Here is a 19593-nt window from a genome sequence, read left to right on the forward strand (position 1 = left end):
CTCCGAGCCGACCGGTCCTTGTTTTAGCCCCTTAATGCCGAGCGCCAGACAGGGTAACAACAAGTACCATCTTTTAACGTCTTTTGGTATGACGCGGCCGAGGATCGAACCCCAGACCTTCCGCTCTCCGGGCGAACGCTCTACCAGTAGACCACAGAGGCGGTCACACAATTTGTATAAAAAGTAAGTATTTAATGCCTGACGCAGCACAAAAGTGCTCCTGATCATGCGACGGTGGCGTGTATACACTAATTATAAATATAATGATGAGTATTAACACATCGAGGTAATATTTATCATCCCCCAAGAAACAATCCAACAATCTTTTCCGTTCAGCATGCGATCACGTCCCTGTTACTTTATCCATCTTATAACATCGGGTCCAAAATTCGCCGTAAGTTTTATGTATTAATTAATAAATGTCTCCACACACATTACACCTTCTCATGCAGAGACACTTCAGCATCTACTTCAGCACCTTCTTCAGCACCGCAGTCATTTATGGTCGTTCATGTCAGTTTCAAACACTACCACCGATACCAGCTTCTGTGCAGCTGTTGTTAATATCACACTCGAACATTATACTCTATGTTGTGTTTGTTTGTTTGTTGTTTAACGTCGCACTCAGCAATATTCCAGCTATATGACGGCGGTCTGTAAATAATCGAGTCTGGACCAGACAATCCAGTGATTTATATCATGAGCATCGATCCACGCAATTGGGATACAATGATGACATGTATCAACCACGTCAGCGAGCCTGACCACCCGATCCCGTTAGTCGCCTCTTACGACAGGCATAGTCGCCTGTTACCGCAAGCCTTGGTTGTTGAAGACCTATTCTACCCCGGATCTTCACCGGTCCGAACATTATACTCACGTTTTATGATGGAAACGCTGGTAATGGCACTGTCGTCCCCCTCTCCAACTCCGTTCTTTCCCCTACACGTGTAATTTCCGTTCGATTCGATATTGCCCGTAACGCTAAAGTTGCTGGACATTGATTTTTCTAGAAAAGAGTGAGTGAGTGTTTGAATATTCCAGCTTTATCAGGGCTGTGTACAACCTCATCTGGAACAGGCAAACCATGCGAGTGAGCTGAAACGCAATCAGCCAAGTTGCCAAGCCTGACCACCCGAGGCAAATTGTACAACAAGCTTGTGCTTTGAACGCAGATTACCCCACGGCGAAGATCTAGCAAAAAGACTGTTCTAGTCCCATTCTACTCAATGCTAGGGCACACATAATCGCCTAAACAATAACTGAGTACAAAATAACTGATGTATCAATTGAAACACGGATCAGAATTACGGGTACGTTCAAACCAAATCATGAATACTTATTATGTGCTAACTGACCCATTGTAGCTGTGTGAGATATTTGACTGATTCCGGAAATAAAATTTTGAAACTTTGCTTACCTGTTTGTATAGGATTGCCATTTTTATAAAACGTTATGTTGGTGTCGTCTGTTCCTGACTCTGTCACGTTGCACGTTATATTGATCATGCTACCAGACGTTATGTAGACGTTCTTCAGAGGCAGAAGCCTCACAACGGGGCGGGCAACAACCGTAACCCTAATCGTCTTGTTGTCAGACCGGCCTCTTTCGTCTTTGATGATACACGTAAAAGGTCCTGCAATAAACAGATAACCTCACATTAGAAAGAAGCTGTGTGCAAATGTCTGAGGTAGTAATGGTGGTGTTATAGGTGCAGGGCAACGTGGGCCAGCAGAATGTCTATTTGAGCCCAACAAATTGAATTTACAAAATAGGAATAACAAGGTATTATTTAAAAAACAAAACAAAACCAAAACCAAAAAACAACAACAAAAATCATTACAAAAAAGAAAAAAAAATCAAAAAAAAAAATCGTTCAGGTGACATAATGGAGACCTCAGTATAAGTACATATTTCGTTCGGAGTGCCAACATCCCACAATTGGTTCAAACCTATTAAAATAGATTTCAAAATCTGAATGGCTCTGTCGAATGTCTGATACATCGTATTCAGGATTTTGTACGATAATCCAGACTTGGCCAAATTATCTGAGATCTCATTCCCTTGTATTCCAGCATGTGCTGGAACCGAAACAATATCCCCTGTAATTACTGCAGGTAATAGTTTGTGATTACAAATGCATCCCTGGATCCATTTGTTTAAACTTCTACAGTTTTATTTGTGGCCATGAAATTTGTAAAGATCATTGCTTCAAGTCATGTTCATCTACCAATACCAGGGCTTGAAAGTGAGTACTTCAGCTGCAAAAGATAATCAGGAAATCTAAACAGATTAGAAATGGAAAAATCAGGTATCCAAAGTTCACCAGCAGTACGATAATTGGATGACTCTATTAATGCATCAGTTCATATGCGACAGAAAGTCTTGAGGTAATGCTTTTGTTTCATATTGCTGTCATATTTATAGTTAAAATCGTGTTCAGAACTCAAATTAGACTTGAGCAGAAACCACAGGGATGTGCTAATCAGACCAGAAGGATCCACTGGGTACCAATTATACACACTGTGTTGAGCAGATAATCTCTGTATGTTTAACCCAAAGGGAATTTTGCCGTGAGACCATTCACACATGACGTACTTCACACAACCTTCTAAAATACGAGAACCCGTACTTTACTGAGAAAGTGCCATATCAAATATAACATTTGTTACATTTTACTAATTTCTAAATGGCATTGTGTGATCATGATTTCAAATGATCACTTTTGCTATTTCATTTATTTGTGTGTTGACATTTTTATGAGCCATATCAACAACATCATTTACAAGATCAGAAAAAAGTGCCCAATTGGTCTACTTGAATTTCCAGCGACGGACATTATCACAAAAAGCAACAAGTGATCGGACCTGAATTTCAGTGAAAACTGGGGAATGCTCACTGTCTGAGGCATCTTCTTCTTCCAATACATCCCAGTTACGTTTACTGGCTATTGATTAAGATGTATCTGTGAGATCTAAAGGCGAACAGGTCAATTTGTCAAGATTCGAGCTGTTCATTTTACCATCATTTGAAATGACAAGATCTGCTTCTTCCAAAATGTGCTCAACAGTTTGGCCATTGTAATCCGCTGCGCTACTTCCCTACGACACATTGTGGCTGTTTAAGTCTCCACATTAAATATATGAGTCTTCACTGGGATCAGCCAATTTCAAATACTCATCTACGTTTGGTTTACCTGTATTAAAACTCTTAACAATAGTAATGGTTTTGTCTTCAACATAATGTTTTTTTTACTGCATAAGCCTCATACACTGCTTTTGGTAAATTGTGAACCATATGATAAATCAGAATAAATATATAAATATAGCACAACCACCTCTCCAAGTTTATTTGGTATTCGGATTGCTTGTTATTCTGTCCTGTCGAAGAAAATGATAACCATTAATTCTAAAATGACTCTCAAGGCAAAGCAAAACTTCCTGCGCAAAACCTATGGTAGCGGAGAGAGAAAAAGTTTTAAATTATTTCCATTAGTAATAAGACTTTCGGCATTCCGTTGCAACAAAAAACCCAAGGCATCCATTATTCAGCCGCATCATGTTGCACCAACGGCCCATCGATTTGGAGATGTTTTTTTCCCTTTGAGACAAGGCGACTGATCTGATTTTTTTTGGTAGTTGCAGTAAAACATATGACAGTCACCTCAAACAAGAATGCTAGAATGGTTTGCGGGGAAATACCAAGGATGGGACGCGGTAAATTAAGAGTGATGACTTGAGCAGTAACAGGTGGACACAGTGCGGGATTCTGAGTAACCATAGCGAAGGATGACGTTGGATTGGACTTAACCTTACGAGCTGCAGCAAGAGAGATTTTATTCTGCACTCGTACCTTTTGCACAGATTTTGCCTGCTTGTATTTTCACATCCCTTGGTTACCTCCACAATTAACATTTGTCGGGTAGCCTAGTGGCTAAAGCGTTCGCTCGTCGTGCCGAAGACCCGGGTTCGATTTCCGACATGGGTACAATGTGTGAAGCCCATTTCTGGTGACCCCCGCCGTGATATTGCTGGGATATTGCTCAAAGCGGCGTAAAACCATACTCACTCACTCCTTAGATTCACTAAGACTATTAATCTTTTTTGTCTATGTCTCGAGCCAAGGCAATTGGACTCTAGCGTATCTCAAGTCAACAGAAATAAATAGAACAAATGTGATTGGTAAGACAAAGGACACGTCATTCGTAACTCAAACGTTTGGATACCATCGATTCTTAACCAGGCCAACCGATGCCTGATACGATGACTCTGTGATCTATTGCGACCATCTGATCCTCATTTTAGTCGAGTGTCACTGTATTCTGAGATGAAAGTATCTTGTTTCCACCTACAGCCTACACGTTTGACGTAAGTGAAGAAAGTATTCTGACAACTTTATGAGCTTTGCACCTGACTGTACACCTATTCTGGGAATTTAAGTACAAATCTGTGTCATTAATCAAAAGTTTGATTGTATACGCACCGAGATAAATATCATATCGGTTGCTGGTGTATGATATTCATATCTGAATACAATTTCACATTTTACATGACTGCGACACCAAGAGTGTATATCATATCATGGTCAACACAATTATATACTAACCTGTATCTCTGAACAAGATGTTACTGGCCGTCAGAGTTCCGCGGTAAACACCAGTAGAAGGACTCGTGAGGTTTGTCTGTAGGCGAGAGTAGGCCAAGGGTACTACGAGTGCATTGTTGGACGTCATCCGCCATTCCATGGTGACGTCACCAACAGGTTGGACAAAGGTGCCAGTACACGTCAACTGCACGTGTGTGTTGTTCCTTGTGTACTCAGGTGTATTTGCATGTACACCAGGACTTGAATACACCATGCTTGATATGAGGGCGAGGCCAACTGAAATATGATACAGGTAGGTCATTTTGTCCCTCTTAGGCTACGCCGTGATATAACTTGAATAATGTTAAAAGCGGCGTTAAACTCAACTCACTCACTCCCTCTTAGGCTGCTCTTATTGTCTTTGTTTAACCTTGCAGTCAGCAAAATTCAAACATTTTCATAAATGTCTGTAAAAACCTGAGGCTTGGCACAAAAGACCAGACTGCAGCAAGGTTTAGTTTCTGTACTAATGTGCCGCGTAAAAGTAATTATACATCCATGTTTGATGGATGCTTAAACTGAAACAATTTAAGAAATAGTAATTCGATACTAATGTATTCGATATGGTTACGAAAGGTGATGGTACAAGTATCATGTATCAACGAGTATCTCACAACGGGTAACTTGTCATGCGGGTGGCAATTTCGGGTTCGATGGGATTTTTTATCGAGATGAGTTAATTGTTCAGCTACAGCTATAAAACCAGATATTTTGGGGATTTATAACTATGAGCCTATAAGATAATACCTTGCAACAATGTAATTTTTGTGGCAGGCAATTCTTTTTTTCAAAGTCTGATACAAAATTATATTTTTCAAGAATTTTGGGAGACAATTTTTCTTTCTTTAAAATTCCAGCCAACACCCCCACCAAGAATATCAAATGTTCGGTCCTTAATAGCATACGGTATTACTTCCCGAAGAATGCTCGTCCACTACGTGGGGTTTTCGAATATATTTGTATATACTACAATTCAAATAATATCTTACCTTGCTTTCTGGATATGAAGCTTGTTCTGTTCACTTCCAGCGTTCCAACAGTGCCGTTATTTGCTATAGATGCGTTCAGTTGTTGAGTGGCATAAGTAGAATTTTCTTCGTTTCGAAGGAACAATGTGAAGTGTACGTACACACTACCCTCACTGCATATAGACACAATATGTGTATAAGATCTAACAGGACAGGACGAGTAAACCTTATACATAAACTAAGCGGCAAAAGAAAGTTTAGGTTGGCAATTAGTAATTTTCCTAAAAACAGCGATAACTAGTGGAAAGTGGGTATTGGGAATATGACTGCCCAGGAACAGGTACCACAAAAATACCTCACCCGAACGCGCCACCTTTGACGGCGCTCGTGCGGTGACAAAAAAAATGGTGAAACAGGTTTCCCGCCTATGGCATAACCTGCACGTGCATGTTAGCTGTATAAATGCATTCGTCTGCAGGGTATTACCACACGTGATGAAAGCACACAAAAGAAATGCCACGACTGTCACAGGGGCAGAGAGAGAGAGAGAGAGAGAGAGAGAGAGAGAGAGAGAGAGAGAGAGAGAGAGAGACATGGGTATGGCCGAATTGGGGCAACACAGGTCCAAATTGCCAGAAGGTTTGGTTGAAAACCATTGACAGTAGCCAGGCTGATTCAACGGTACAGGCAGACAGGGAGGAAACAGGATAGGCCTAGAACCGGACGACCCCGAGTGACAACACTACTGGAAGACGGTCAGATACGGCTCATTCACCTGCGAAACAGATTCGTAACGGCGACGGCGACGGCAGCAACAGCGTTAGGACATCCCATTAGCCAACATACAGTACTACGACGACTTCGTGCTGCTGGAATCCGAGCGTATCGTCCTTTCCGAGGAATGGTACTGACTGCTCAACATCGACGCCTGAGACTGCGATGGGCGAGGCAGGTTCGACGCTGGAAAGTGAGAAATTGGCGTCGAGTGATGTTTACTGATGAAAGTCGGTTTAACATGTTTCGAAATGACGGCAGAGAACGAGTTTATCGACGCAGAGGAGAACGTTTGGCTCCGGCATGTATTCGAGAGGCCCATCCATTCGGCGGGGGAGGTGTCATGGTCTGGGGCGGTATTTGTAGAGATCAGAAGACTGATTTGGTGATTATACAGGGAAACCTGAACGCTGTGCAGTACAGAGACCAAGTGTTGCAGCCAGTTGTGCTTCCGTTCTTACAAAACCAACAGCAGGGTACATTGTTTCAACACTACAATGCCAGGCCCCATACTGCAAGACTGACTCGGAACTTTCTAAACCAGCAGAACGTTGACGTTTTGCCCTTGCCTGCCCACTCACCAGATATGAATCCTGTTGAAAATTTGTGGGACCATCTTGACAGACAGATTAGAGCACGCCATCAGCCTCCCGTCAACAGACAAGAATTGCAGCAGGCCCTGAGAGACGAGTGACAACGGAGTCCAGTCCACGTCATCAGAAGACTGACGTCATCGATGAGGCGGCGTATCACAGCATGCATTGGGGCAGCTGGAGGTCATACACGCTATTGAAGGCAATTTTGTCGACAATGAACTTGTAGTGTGTCTGACAAGTTTTTGGTGACATTTCAGACAACTTTTGAAAATTAAAATTGTTTACCTTGAGCTTACATTACCTGTGATTGCACAATTTCCTTCAAACTCTGGTTGATCAATCATTTGTTACACCTCCCTAGATTATATTATAATTCACAACAAAAACTCTTCTTGTTATTTTTATAATCGATCATGGAACTCGACTATACTTTCTGTTGCCGCCCAGTTTATTTTTGAAAGGTCACGAGGAAAGCGTTTTCAGTGTCACCGTTTACTATCAAATAAAGCGACAAAACCTTTGCCATATCCAACAGAAATCTCTGCATAAAGCTATACACATTTACCATTATTTCATTCAAGCATTGTATTATTTGATTCAGGAACTATTCGAATGCAGTGACAATGTATTCAGATTGGTGTAGGGTGTGCTATCAACAATCTATCGATGCTATGATGACGGAAAAATGTAATTGTGCTTCAAATTAAGTGGTGAAAGTGTTATGTTCTTGAAAATAACAACATGACATTGGGTCATTCGTCTGATCAATGTTTTAAATTGATTGACAAAATCCAGATCTGGCGACAGGGCGACACGCCATACAAAGGGGTTGGTGTTACAACTGGTCAGATGACTGACAACAGCCATAATCATGAAAGGTGTTCAGATGAAGCCTGGACTCTCCTGTGAACAATGTACTGTCCACGTCTTGTATTCCAAACCCCAGATGCTGTCTACACCAAGCTAGGCGTGCCTGACGGTGACGTGGAAACAACATTTGGCGTATTGCTGGATGTTGGGGCCGAGCTGTTCATCTGGCAGTTTGGTATCCATTACGAAAATGCACCAACTGAATACGGTGGTCGTCTTGTGTCCCCTTGCAAGGTATGAATGTTGACCTGCTCTAGATAACGTCTCCAAAGAGATGACATTGTTTTGCGATGAACATTAAGATGCTTAGCAACTTCGTTTTGCGCCATTCCCGTTTGCAGCGTACAGACGTTTATTTTCAGCTTAGCGTGAACGTATTTAAACAATCATTGTTTGCTGAAAAAACAAACTGAACTGAATCCGCCTCTGATGATTAATTATCGATACTAAACATATATTGAATAAAACTGACCCATAAATACTTGGTTCTACATTGACATTTATCGTAACATCACACCCGAGACAAATACATATGATCGATATTTTTTTACTTTTCATTTTTCATGTCTAATTATAAGACATCTATCATACGTCCTGTTTTTACATGTGTATATAATGGTGTGAGTATTAACGTGTTTTATAAAATAAATTAAAATAAGGACTCAATTAATTTCAGGGTTTACAGATACTGTGCACACAGAAGATTCTCAACATCAAGTCCTGTTTATAGAACCAAAAATGGCACGCGGGATTCAGCGGTCTATTTTTAGGGTATTCAGTACTCAGCGATGTGGTATGCGGGACTCTTATAAAACAGTATTTGGTATGCAGATTCAACAGTTATTAAAATTTAATGGTTTACGCAAGAGTTTCCTTTATATATTATATTTTGATATGTTTTCACTTATCCTGCAGAATCAGACAAGGGTTTCAAGAACGCAAGACCACGAACTGAATGTGCACCAAAATTGTGCCAAACATTTAACTCTAGCATGTTATCTCATCAATGTGCATGGTCCTTTGTAATTGTTGTACGGGGTAGTGAGTCATAGGTTATATGTAACAATGAATGCTAAAGTTAGTTTCGTAACCAAGTTCGTTTAGTGTCTGTGGATCTCTCTCATAGACAGATGCAAGAATCACAGAATGGCTTGTCCAGTCGGTTTCCATTTTCCTCCTCGCTTACTTCGCTTTACCCAAACTAAATCGGCCTTCTGCTTGGTCATTTCAAGAAATGACACTTGGTATTTTGTTTAATGAAATAGTACACCCAAACGTCAACGTTGGCGGACGTCTCTCCACAATGATGCCACAGCTACAGATTGGCCCCCAGCTTGGATTTCAATATGTATGCGCGATAGCTGTGGGGTCAGGGCAGTTGCTTTTAGATAACAATGAAATCACATATAAATCTCTTTGGTGTAAATATGTACTTTGTAAGGCTCTTTAACCGTTTTTAAGAAAGTTATTTTTTTCGAACTTAAAAGTCGAGGAGATGTCTTCATGAATATATATTGACAGATGCATTATTAAAGTTCAAAATATATTTTTTTTAAATTTATATGAAGCACGTTTACTTTTTTCCGTTAGCATATATGAAATATAATTGTTTAACAGCGATAGTAAGTTAGGAAATAATATGTTGTCTTCAATGGTGTATTATGCAATAATGAGTTCTCTTCAATAGTGGGTTATGCAATAATGTGTTCTATTCAATAGTGTGTAGTGCATAATGGGTTCTCTGCAATAGTGTTACGCAATGATTAGTTCTTATCAATAGTGTGTAATGCAATGAAGTGTTCTATTCAATAGTGTGTTATACAATGAGGATGTCTCTACCATGGTGTGTTATGCAATGTAAAATGTGTTCGCTCACCTGAACAACTCAACATTGACCATCAGATCTGGCAGTTTATTGAGTTCATCTTTAATCTGCAAGAAAGGGAGAAAGGTAATACTATAACTCTGTAGTGTCATTTAAGATGAATTTCCAAAATGTCACCCTGTCATTTCTATTTACCTCTTGTGTTACTTCAGATCTGAGAGCTGAGAAGTCTGACGACGACTGAACGCCGTAGGCAGGGATCCATGTTTTCTTGCTAAGCGAGAATACTGCCGTCCTAATGTAGGCTGTCAGAAAACAAACATACATGATATCAAGTCTCGGATTACATTCAGAAGATGGTGGAACAAGCATACATGATATCAAGGCTCGGATTACATTCAGAAGATGGTGGAACAAGCATACATGATATCAAGTCTCGGATTACATTCAGAAGATGGTGGAACAAGCATACATGATATCAAGTCTCGGATTACATTCAGAAGATGGTGGAACAAGCATACATGATATCAAGTCTCGGATTACATTCAGAAGATGGTGGAACAAGCATACATGATATCAAGTCTCGGATTACATTCCGAAGATGGTGGAACAAGCATACATGATATCAAGTCTCGGATTACATTCAGAAGATGGTGGAACAAGCATACATGATATCAAGTCTCGGATTACATTCAGAAGATGGTGGAACAAGCATACATGATATCAAGTCTCGGATTACATTCCGAAGATGGTGGAACAAGCATACATGATATCAAGTCTCGGATTACATTCCGAAGATGGTTGAACAAGCATACATGATATCAAGTCTCGGATTACATTCAGAAGATGGTGGAACAAGCATACATGATATCAAGTCTCGGATTACATTCAGAAGATGGTTGAACAAGCATACATGATATCAAGTCTCGGATTACATTCAGAAGATGGTGGAACAAGCATACATGATATCAAGTCTCGGATTACATTCCGAAGATGGTGGAACAAGCATACATGATATCAAGTCTCGGATTTCATTCAGCTTTTTCTATTTTTAACAACTTTGTTGTATCTAACTTTTCAGGGTTATACAAGTTATTGTTGGCTTTAGTTTTCTTTCATCTTGTTTATCTTTATCTTAATTAATACTCGTGTACTATACTGTCTGTTCAGTTATTTGCTTCATGCAGTTTTAAGCTGTGTCAGGAACATAAAGTTATTCGCAAATGACATTAGTTCATAGTTCCGATATAGCAAATGTAACACACAGATATAGGAAACATCGAACATTATTACTCCCGAAAACGATTAGAACCATGAACTATAGTAAACTCTTAAAAAAAGCTCTTCTTTATTATTTACGGAGCAACGTTACAACATATTTTATTTAAAAAGATTCAAGGCAAAACCACCTACCTATAAGAATGCTGAAGTCAACGTAAACAGTGGCTTCGCCGGACTCCCTGACCAGGGTGATAGTTGTTGATACGTTGTGATTCCCCAGTGAACCATTGATGAGTCTCAGAAAACCGTTAGGCGTGATTTCCAGCTCAAGATCTGAATCGGCATCGATAAGCAATGAATCTAATGGATAACCAGCTCCTGAAATGAACCTGGACGCTCCGTCTATGAACAAAAGCCTTCTTTCTAAAACATTTCAATCTAACTAGTATTCAAACTAGAAATAACTTTATGTACAAAATACTATGTTTGTTTATTATAATCTAGACCGCAAAAGAAACGTCACCATGGATAGATATATGAGAAACCTTCGTTGTCCAAACATTGTAAACATACTTTGAGACATATTAAAAGAATGACACTTGGTAAAACTGATCAAGGTTAAAATTAAAGTGTCTAATGTTCTTAAATTGAAACACAACACTAGCCTCTGAGCAAATGGCATCACAAGTCAGTATCTCGTGTGTCCGCCATGTGCATTGATGACTGCCGTGCAGCGTCGATACAGGGAATGGATGAAGCGGTTGATGAAGGCCATAGGCATTTGGGCCAACACCCTGAGGAACGCCTGATGCAGTTCACCTACAGTTGTCGGCCGTCATTCAGCCGTCTTTGAATCCCGTCCAACAGGTGCTCAATGGGATTTTAATCGGGACTGAAGGCAGGCCACTGCATGAATCTGATGCCATTCTGCTGGAGGAAGTCTCTATTTGCTCTCGCAGTGTCGGCACGGGCGTTATCATGCTGAAACTCGTGGTTGCGGCGACGTGCCAAATGAGGTATGACGTGTGGTCTTAAGACTTGATCAATGTTGATATACAGTAATTGCTCTTACAGATACAGAAAGAGGACCCTTCTCCACTGCTGGTGGTGCCAATGCTGGTGCTGTGTTGCCTACTGAAGACGGTCCCGGTCGGCGATGTCAGAATTGGTCCTCGGCGTGGCCTGTGACAGTGCAGTGGAGTTGTCTGCACGACGTCTGTCGACGCACGATGTCCGCACTAATGTGTCGCTGGTGTGTCCGAATGGTCTGTCGAGCAGTTTCCGCAGCAGAAACAGAGCGATCTTGAAGATGCTGTCGCACAATCTGACGATCCTGACGTCGGGTGGTGACCCTTGATCTTCCACTACGTGGTCGGTCATCTGTAGTGTTGGTGGTCTGGTACCGTTGCCGGAGCCTGTATATGGTCCTTACGTGGACGTGAAATGCATTGGCTACTTGCAATCGTCCAAGGGCTTGGTGTCGCTGATTTCTTGTCAATCTTGGCATGTGGTAGCAATTCAATAACGAATGAATGTTATCCGATTTGGGTGGATTTTTATAGGGCACAAAATGTGGGAACGCATGTGCATTTCAATTTGCACGGAACTCACGTGCATCGGGTTACCATTGCCGTTGTCGTGATGCGTTTGGGCGATCGGTTTTATTGTCATGTGCTTTGATTTTGTATCATCAAATTTAATTATTTCCGGACAAGGTAATGTTAAATTTTAGAAACTTTGACAAAAATTACCCAGATAATTAAATGACAACTTTTCATGCAGGGTTGCTTGAAGTGACGTTTCTTTTGCGGTTCAGTTTATAACAATACAGACAAAATTCAGAGTAACCAATACTACATGATCAAATAGGACAGCCTCCGTGGTCTAGCAGTTTAGCGTCCGTCCGGAGAGCGGAAGGTCGGGGGTTCCTTCCCCGGCCACGTCATACCAATAGTTGTTAAAAGATGGTACTTGTTGTTACCCTGTCTGGCGCTCGGCATTAAGGGGCTAAAACAAGGATTGGTCGACTCGGAGACAGTTTACTGTGCTACATGTGCTTCAGTGTGAGACAGGACCGAAGTCCTAGAAACTCTCAGGAGTCAAGCTGCCGAACACGCCACCCAACTACTCTCCGAGACCGACGTTGCTAAACGTCACCTGATTTGTGATCCGTGCACTGTGAACAGGACCACGTGCCATCACGTGTAAAGTAACGACGAAGTGTCTAGATATTTTTATTTAAAATTCTGCAGTTGTAAATTATAAGGTTGGGACTTTCATTATGATCCAAATCGACATACCGATACCACAGTTAGACGACTGATCAATCCGTAAAGAGCCATAAACTCCTTATCATGATCTAATCATCATCATCATCATCATCACCATCATCATTAGCAATACACTTTTGTTATACTTTGCCACATCTTACCTCCAGTCACTGTGTAGCTTGTGCGGAGATCTGATATTTCAAACCCGTCGCTGGTGTCACATTTCAATTTGCCAACAATTCCTTTCATGTTTCTGTAATTGGCGTACAAGGGAGAATCGATGCCACAGCTTAAGCGCACAACTTCTATTTGGACATTGACGAGTGTTTCCAAGCTCGGAATACCGTCATCCTTGATCTAGATGAGAAGGAATGTGTGACAAAGGAGGGGATGGGCTTCACAAAGAATTTCACGACGTGACAGTTTGATATTTGTAAAGCCAAATGTAATTCTTTGTACAAGAGAAGCATGCACGAAGAGGAATATATGATCAAGTTGAACGTTCGGCTCCTACACTGTGTCATCAGACACAAAATGGATCTTGTAAGGAAGAGAATGTATGGATGTCAACTTCTATATTATGAGGGACAACGTTTCGGAGTATATACATACTCCTTCATCAGGTGAATGTACTGCATCTCCATATTTATGTCGTATCAAGTCTGAAAAGGCAATTAGAAGTGATACGAGTACACATTCGGAAGAGAATTTATGGGTGTCAAAGTCTTTATTATGAAGAACACGAACATTCACACGATGAAGGGGTAGGTATATACTCCGAAACGTTGTGCTCCTCATAATAAAGGAAATTCTCTTCCTTATGTGCAACACATCTCATTGCCTTTTAAAGACTTCATGTATCTTGTATTTCACAAAATTCGCAAGACATCATGGACCATGGGTAAACTATATCCATCACTACATATCAACATAAAATATGAACACTTAATAATGTAGTACCTCTATGTCAATTGAAATAATGCCAACTTGGAAATCAAACATCAGTTGCCCTTTCACTCTGTCTATGGATATACCAGGACGGTTGCCTAGCAACAGAAAACAATGATCAATTTGTATGATAAGAATATAAATGTCTAGACAATCTGAATGAATAAAGGTTTAAGTTTTTTTAACGAGTAATTGGGGATGGTTGGGTACAAGACAAAACTGATCCTTAAAATAAAGTGCTCTGAAAAAGCTAGGCACAGAGGCTTCCTCGAGATTGGAGTTCCCGTTCTTCAGTGAGTCATTGGCAGTTGATAAGCTGCATCAACAATAGTACAACTTTGATAACATTCACAAGTCTCATAATATTATTTTTTTTAAATAATCTCATCAGTCAAAACAATCATTAATGCAACCTTTTTCTAAATGCACGATACAGTCAGACTGAGGTACTGTTTATCTCTTATGCCAGGGACCCTATCATGTAAAACTTATACAGACTCCCTGGTTATTGCGAACCATGTTAACATTGATCGGAAACTGCTTATTGTGCTGAAACAATATTCACATGGTGAACGTGTGTATGCTCTATTCAGCAGTCCTCGATCGTCACGTCAATAGCCTAAGTATTATTACAGCTTAACCAATTACGATTTCTGAAGAGACGACGAGGTTAGTCGGTCTCCACGTTTACCATTAACGGCCTGGCCCCTTACACAAAACAATGTTAGCATTACAGGTGTATGATATTAACTCAGATTGACATATCTATAGCAAGACTACAAGAAAGTGTGCGAAATGGTAAGGTTTTTTTATTGACCACCAGGACTGAAACAGCGTTAATACGCCGGTTTAACGCCGCTTTTAACAGTATTCCAGTTATATCACGGCGTGTCAGCTTAATGTGGGAGGAAAGCCCGAAGTGATGCAGGTCTCAGACGTTTACCACTCGTGAAACCCACGAGCACGGGTATGGTGCTGACAAACCTAGAAACATATTCGGGGCCAACCAGGATTCGAACCCACAATCATAGGTTTCTGGCATGCCCAAGGGACGCAACTCTGCACAACGAATTGCGGCGCCTTAGACGACTAGGCCACACGTGCCCCCAATACGATAGTGGACTAACCATGTACGGGTCATTTCAACACTTGCAGGTTTTCAAATAATAACAGACCAAATCAGAAATATGGCTCAGTCTACAAAAAATACCTGGTTTACCGCGTTTTTCATAAACCTAAGCTCATTTTGGTATCAAAAACATGGTGAAAACATCCCCGTAGGTCACTGACATACTTATGGTTAAATATGGTGAATGAGTTAAAATTTAACTTTACATCAGCAGTATTTCGAACATACAGTAACGAGGCTAAGCTGTAGATATCTATGTCTTTTCACATAATAAGTCCAAAACGTGCCAGTCATAGCCAAAAAAGCTAGTTGTAAATATCTGATAACCGTTTGAAAAATGTTTCCCATGTTTTACATTTTGCACATTTCCAGTGGGGACAAAATGCCCATACCATACCTCTTCCTTAGTTCGATCAACATAAATCAGAAAAAAAAAATATGAAAAAAAAATGTTTGAAGACGTTACCTTTATATGTGTACGTCAAGGCGTTATGATCGGTCACATTGAAGGCCTGTTCAACACTGATGGTATAGGGACTAACATCTTCAGCCACGTTCAACATGTATACCCGACGTGGTGTGGTCACATCTGGGGCTTCGTTGAATGTTACCGAAAACACTATAGAATCGTGCTGTGGATTCATGTTGTACTCCCTGGCTTGTAATGTCACCTGAAAACATTTCCATTTCAAAAATGTAATGTTGGTGAATAAAGTTTCAAAAATCCGACACATGTCGTCTTGCCAAACATTCTATGTCAATGACTTCTTCAAATACGCCACCAACAGACATGGTAAAATAGCTCTTGCACATATACGTATCTACATTTCTTTATAATCTACAATGATAATTCTTATATGTCAGTGTAAAGAAAACCATTCAGTCCCTTGATCAATTCCGATCGGGATTCTATGACCTTTTGTTCAATAAAAGTAATTTTCATGGAACGGCTAACATCAGAACATGTTTTACTCTGAATAATGCAAACATCAATGTCACGTTATTCTCATATCTAACAATTATTATGAATTTAAAAAAAAAATTATGTCCGAAGTTTTTACATTTTTACAGACTACCCATCCTCACATCTGTTTCACATAGTACTGTCTGTAACAAGTAGCAAACAGCTTAAAACTATTGCTCAGGATGTTCACCATGCTGTGATAAAAAGAAAATGAACTCATTCCTTGTAAAACAAAATGTAAAAAAATCGTAGCATGGGCTTAATTTCCATTACGTTATTACATATATAAATAAGAAAATATGAAATATGTACTTTCAGTCACTTGGACGATTCCGACTTTTTTAAGGTTACATGGGTTAATAAATCACTGTCAAATAGTGATGATACGAGGTGTTCGCGAACAGGTGAACGAATCCTGCCCCACCGGTGGTACGTCAATATCGTGGTGAGAGCGGGAGGTCCGTGGTTCGATCTCCAGGCCGTGGTACAAGTCCGAACTAGTACAAGCAGCCAAACACACACGTGCACGCGCACACGCACACACGCACAATATGCACGGCGTTATGTAAATGAAGTAATCTTGAACGCGACGTTAAACCCTATTTCACCTCACCACACATCTTGAAGTTATATGATTAATTGTGTATTTTACACCTTCTGAAAACAGGCTCAACTGATTAAGGTGGTCTTGGTAAATTGGGACCTGTAGGTTTGAAGGATATCGACGTTTATTACAAAAATCGTGATATATGTTGTTTTGTTTGTTGATTAACGTCGCACTCAGCAACATTGCAGCGATATGACGGCGGTCTGTAACCAGACAATCCATTGATTGACATCATGATCATCGAGCCAAGCAATTTGGGATACGATGACATTAGCAATAATCCATGTAAAGGAGATGAGTAATGGGTGTTTGGGAATCTGTGCTGAGGAAGTCGTATTATTATTATTATTATTATTATTATTAATTATTATTATCATCATCATCATCATTATTATTATTATTATTATTATTATTTAATGGATGTACAGTTTATGAATAAGGAAATGAACCCGTTTAGGATAAAACATGACACCGAGGCTTTGGCTGAAAATTTAAGCGGGCGAGAGAAATGCGCAAGGGCGGTAGGCCCTGGGTCTTTCCCGAACTCGTCGTTTTACATTTTCAACCAAAACTGGAAAGTAGTGTTTTATCCAACTTATGATCCGTCAAAATGAACCGGGTGAGGTGAGGTGAAATGGAATTTAACGTCGCGTCAAAGATTATTGCACTTATTTAGCGACGTTCATGTACGTGTATGTGTTTGTGTGGCTGCTTGTACTAGTCCGGACTGATGCCGATTTATAGTGCTAGCTCACATGCCGCATTTTAACATGAATATACCACTCAGACACAGTATACTGACTCCGAGCCGACCAGTCCTTGCTTTAGCCCCTTAATGCCGAGCGCCAGACAGGGTAACACCTTTTAACGTAACCCCGGACCTTCCGCTCTCCGGGCGGACGCTCTACCATTAGACCACGGAGGCGGTCCAAAATGAACCGTCTAAAATCAAGAAATACAGAAAATTACGAAAACATCGGGATGCCGTATAAAAGGAATTCAATCAAAGCGTGCGAGAGAACTAAAGTCATGACATGTAAATTGAACAACCTTTCATCACGTACCCCGGTGGGTCAGTGGAAAACAGCGGGTTACAAAACTTAACAGGATATGTGAAGGTCCAGGTTCGATTCACGTCATGTAAAAATAATTGTGACTTTTAACCAATGAAAAATCATCATTATATTCATATCAAAAGTGAAGTTTATAAAACGTCAATTGTAAAACCAGGTCTTACAATTCAAATGTAAAACCTCTGAGCAGATCTCACTTGAAAGTAGTACCTCTCACAAGGTTACTATGAGATAGGAGAGATACCTACAATACAATAGGTTAATAAAGGGCCATCAACATACGTGAAAGTGACTGTATATGGTTTAACGCCATTTTCAACTGTACTTTAGATTCATAACGGATACACCGCCTCCTTGGTCTAGTGGTAGAGCGTCCGCCCGGAGAGCGGAAGGTCCAGGGTTTGATTCCCGGCCGCGTCATACCAAAAGACGTTAAAATATGGTACTTGTTGTTACCCTGTCTGGCGCTCGGCATTAAGGGGCTAAAACAAGGACTGGTCGGCTCGGAGTCAGTATACTGTGTCTGAGTGGTATATTCATGTTAAACTGCGGCATGGTATCTCAGTGAGCTAGCACTATAAATCGGCATCAGTCCGGACTAGTACAAGCAGCCACACAAACACACACACGTACATGCACGTCGCTATTTAAGTGCAATAATCTTTGACGCGACGTTAAACCCTATTTCACCTCACCTCACCATAACGGCTACATTATTCGCTTATGATATAGTCTGAATCGTACAACTGAATATGGAAATGGTTTTGTTGCGTTTTATTCGTTTTTGTTTTTTATGTTTTCCTATATCTACATGTATATAAAATATAAAAAGAGAACACTGTATTTTATTGATCACAAGACAATCGTACTTACGTTCAAAATAGGTTTTAGTGGAAAATTACCCTCGTTGAATGTCCCGTTGACGTGGAGACAGGTTTGCCATTGCCGGTAGTCAATATTGAGACAAAACAGATTCAACTCCTCTTCTTCAACAATCTCGAACTCGATAGAGTCGTCGTTGTCGTAGCAGTATGAGTAGTTGGTCGTGTAGTACATGTCTAGACACACTATAGGCTTCCTCCTGTCGTGGATGTCGAGCTGGTAAGTGACGGGGTGGACTCCTTTTTTGCAAACAGGAGCTGGCGACTCTTGAAACATACGAGTCGATTAAAGTGGTGAGTGAGTTGAGGGTGTCACAGCTTAAAACAGTATTTCAGTCAAGGCCTCTCAGTTTTACATGTGCGTGTGAGGAAAGTGAGTAAAATTCCAAGAACACTGGTTGTATTGCCAACTAATCAAGGAACTTAATCTGGTTGAATTTTCAACGCATTACGGTTTTTATAGATCTAGAAATTATGGCTGTACTTCCATGGCGTGGATCATCATACATTTGGGATGCTAGAAAACGATTATCGAATGACCGCCGCGATAACGCAGGAATCCTACGGTGTAAAACAACATTCCTCCATACAGGGAAGGTTTATTGACATTAAAGACATGTATATCGTGTGTTTTGTGGGGATATCCAATATAGATGGTGTCAAAACATATCGCAGCCGTAACGTTTACATCTGACGAGCTCACCATTTCGAGTTATAGAGATGAAATCATTATACAAATGAACATCAACCCAAAATAACTGTGATCATATGAATTCATTGACCACATTATTATTTCGTTTAGTGTGTGAGTGAGAATGGCCCA

General features: G+C 40.5%; 1 protein-coding gene across 2 annotated transcripts in view; it reads right to left on the minus strand.

The window, feature by feature from the left end:
- Positions 1–19593, minus strand: part of LOC124149084 — a 58663-nt gene that overhangs the window by 25726 nt on the left and 13344 nt on the right. For both annotated transcript variants that reach the window (XM_048380711.1, XM_048380713.1), the window contains exons 4-14: positions 18763–19037; positions 15712–15916; positions 14129–14214; positions 13330–13525; positions 11091–11231; positions 9873–9982; positions 9729–9784; positions 5634–5785; positions 4606–4881; positions 1421–1636; positions 881–1009 (exon numbers count right to left, since the gene is read on the minus strand). In XM_048380711.1, the coding sequence (XP_048236668.1) occupies positions 881–1009; positions 1421–1636; positions 4606–4881; positions 5634–5785; positions 9729–9784; positions 9873–9982; positions 11091–11231; positions 13330–13525; positions 14129–14214; positions 15712–15916; positions 18763–19037 (1842 nt within the window). The remainder of the gene's footprint in view (positions 1–880; positions 1010–1420; positions 1637–4605; positions 4882–5633; positions 5786–9728; positions 9785–9872; positions 9983–11090; positions 11232–13329; positions 13526–14128; positions 14215–15711; positions 15917–18762; positions 19038–19593) is intronic.

This window comes from Haliotis rufescens, unplaced genomic scaffold (assembly GCF_023055435.1).
Source record: "Haliotis rufescens isolate VD_foot unplaced genomic scaffold, xgHalRufe1.0.p SCAF_32, whole genome shotgun sequence".
Classification (NCBI taxonomy): domain Eukaryota; kingdom Metazoa; phylum Mollusca; class Gastropoda; order Lepetellida; family Haliotidae; genus Haliotis; species Haliotis rufescens.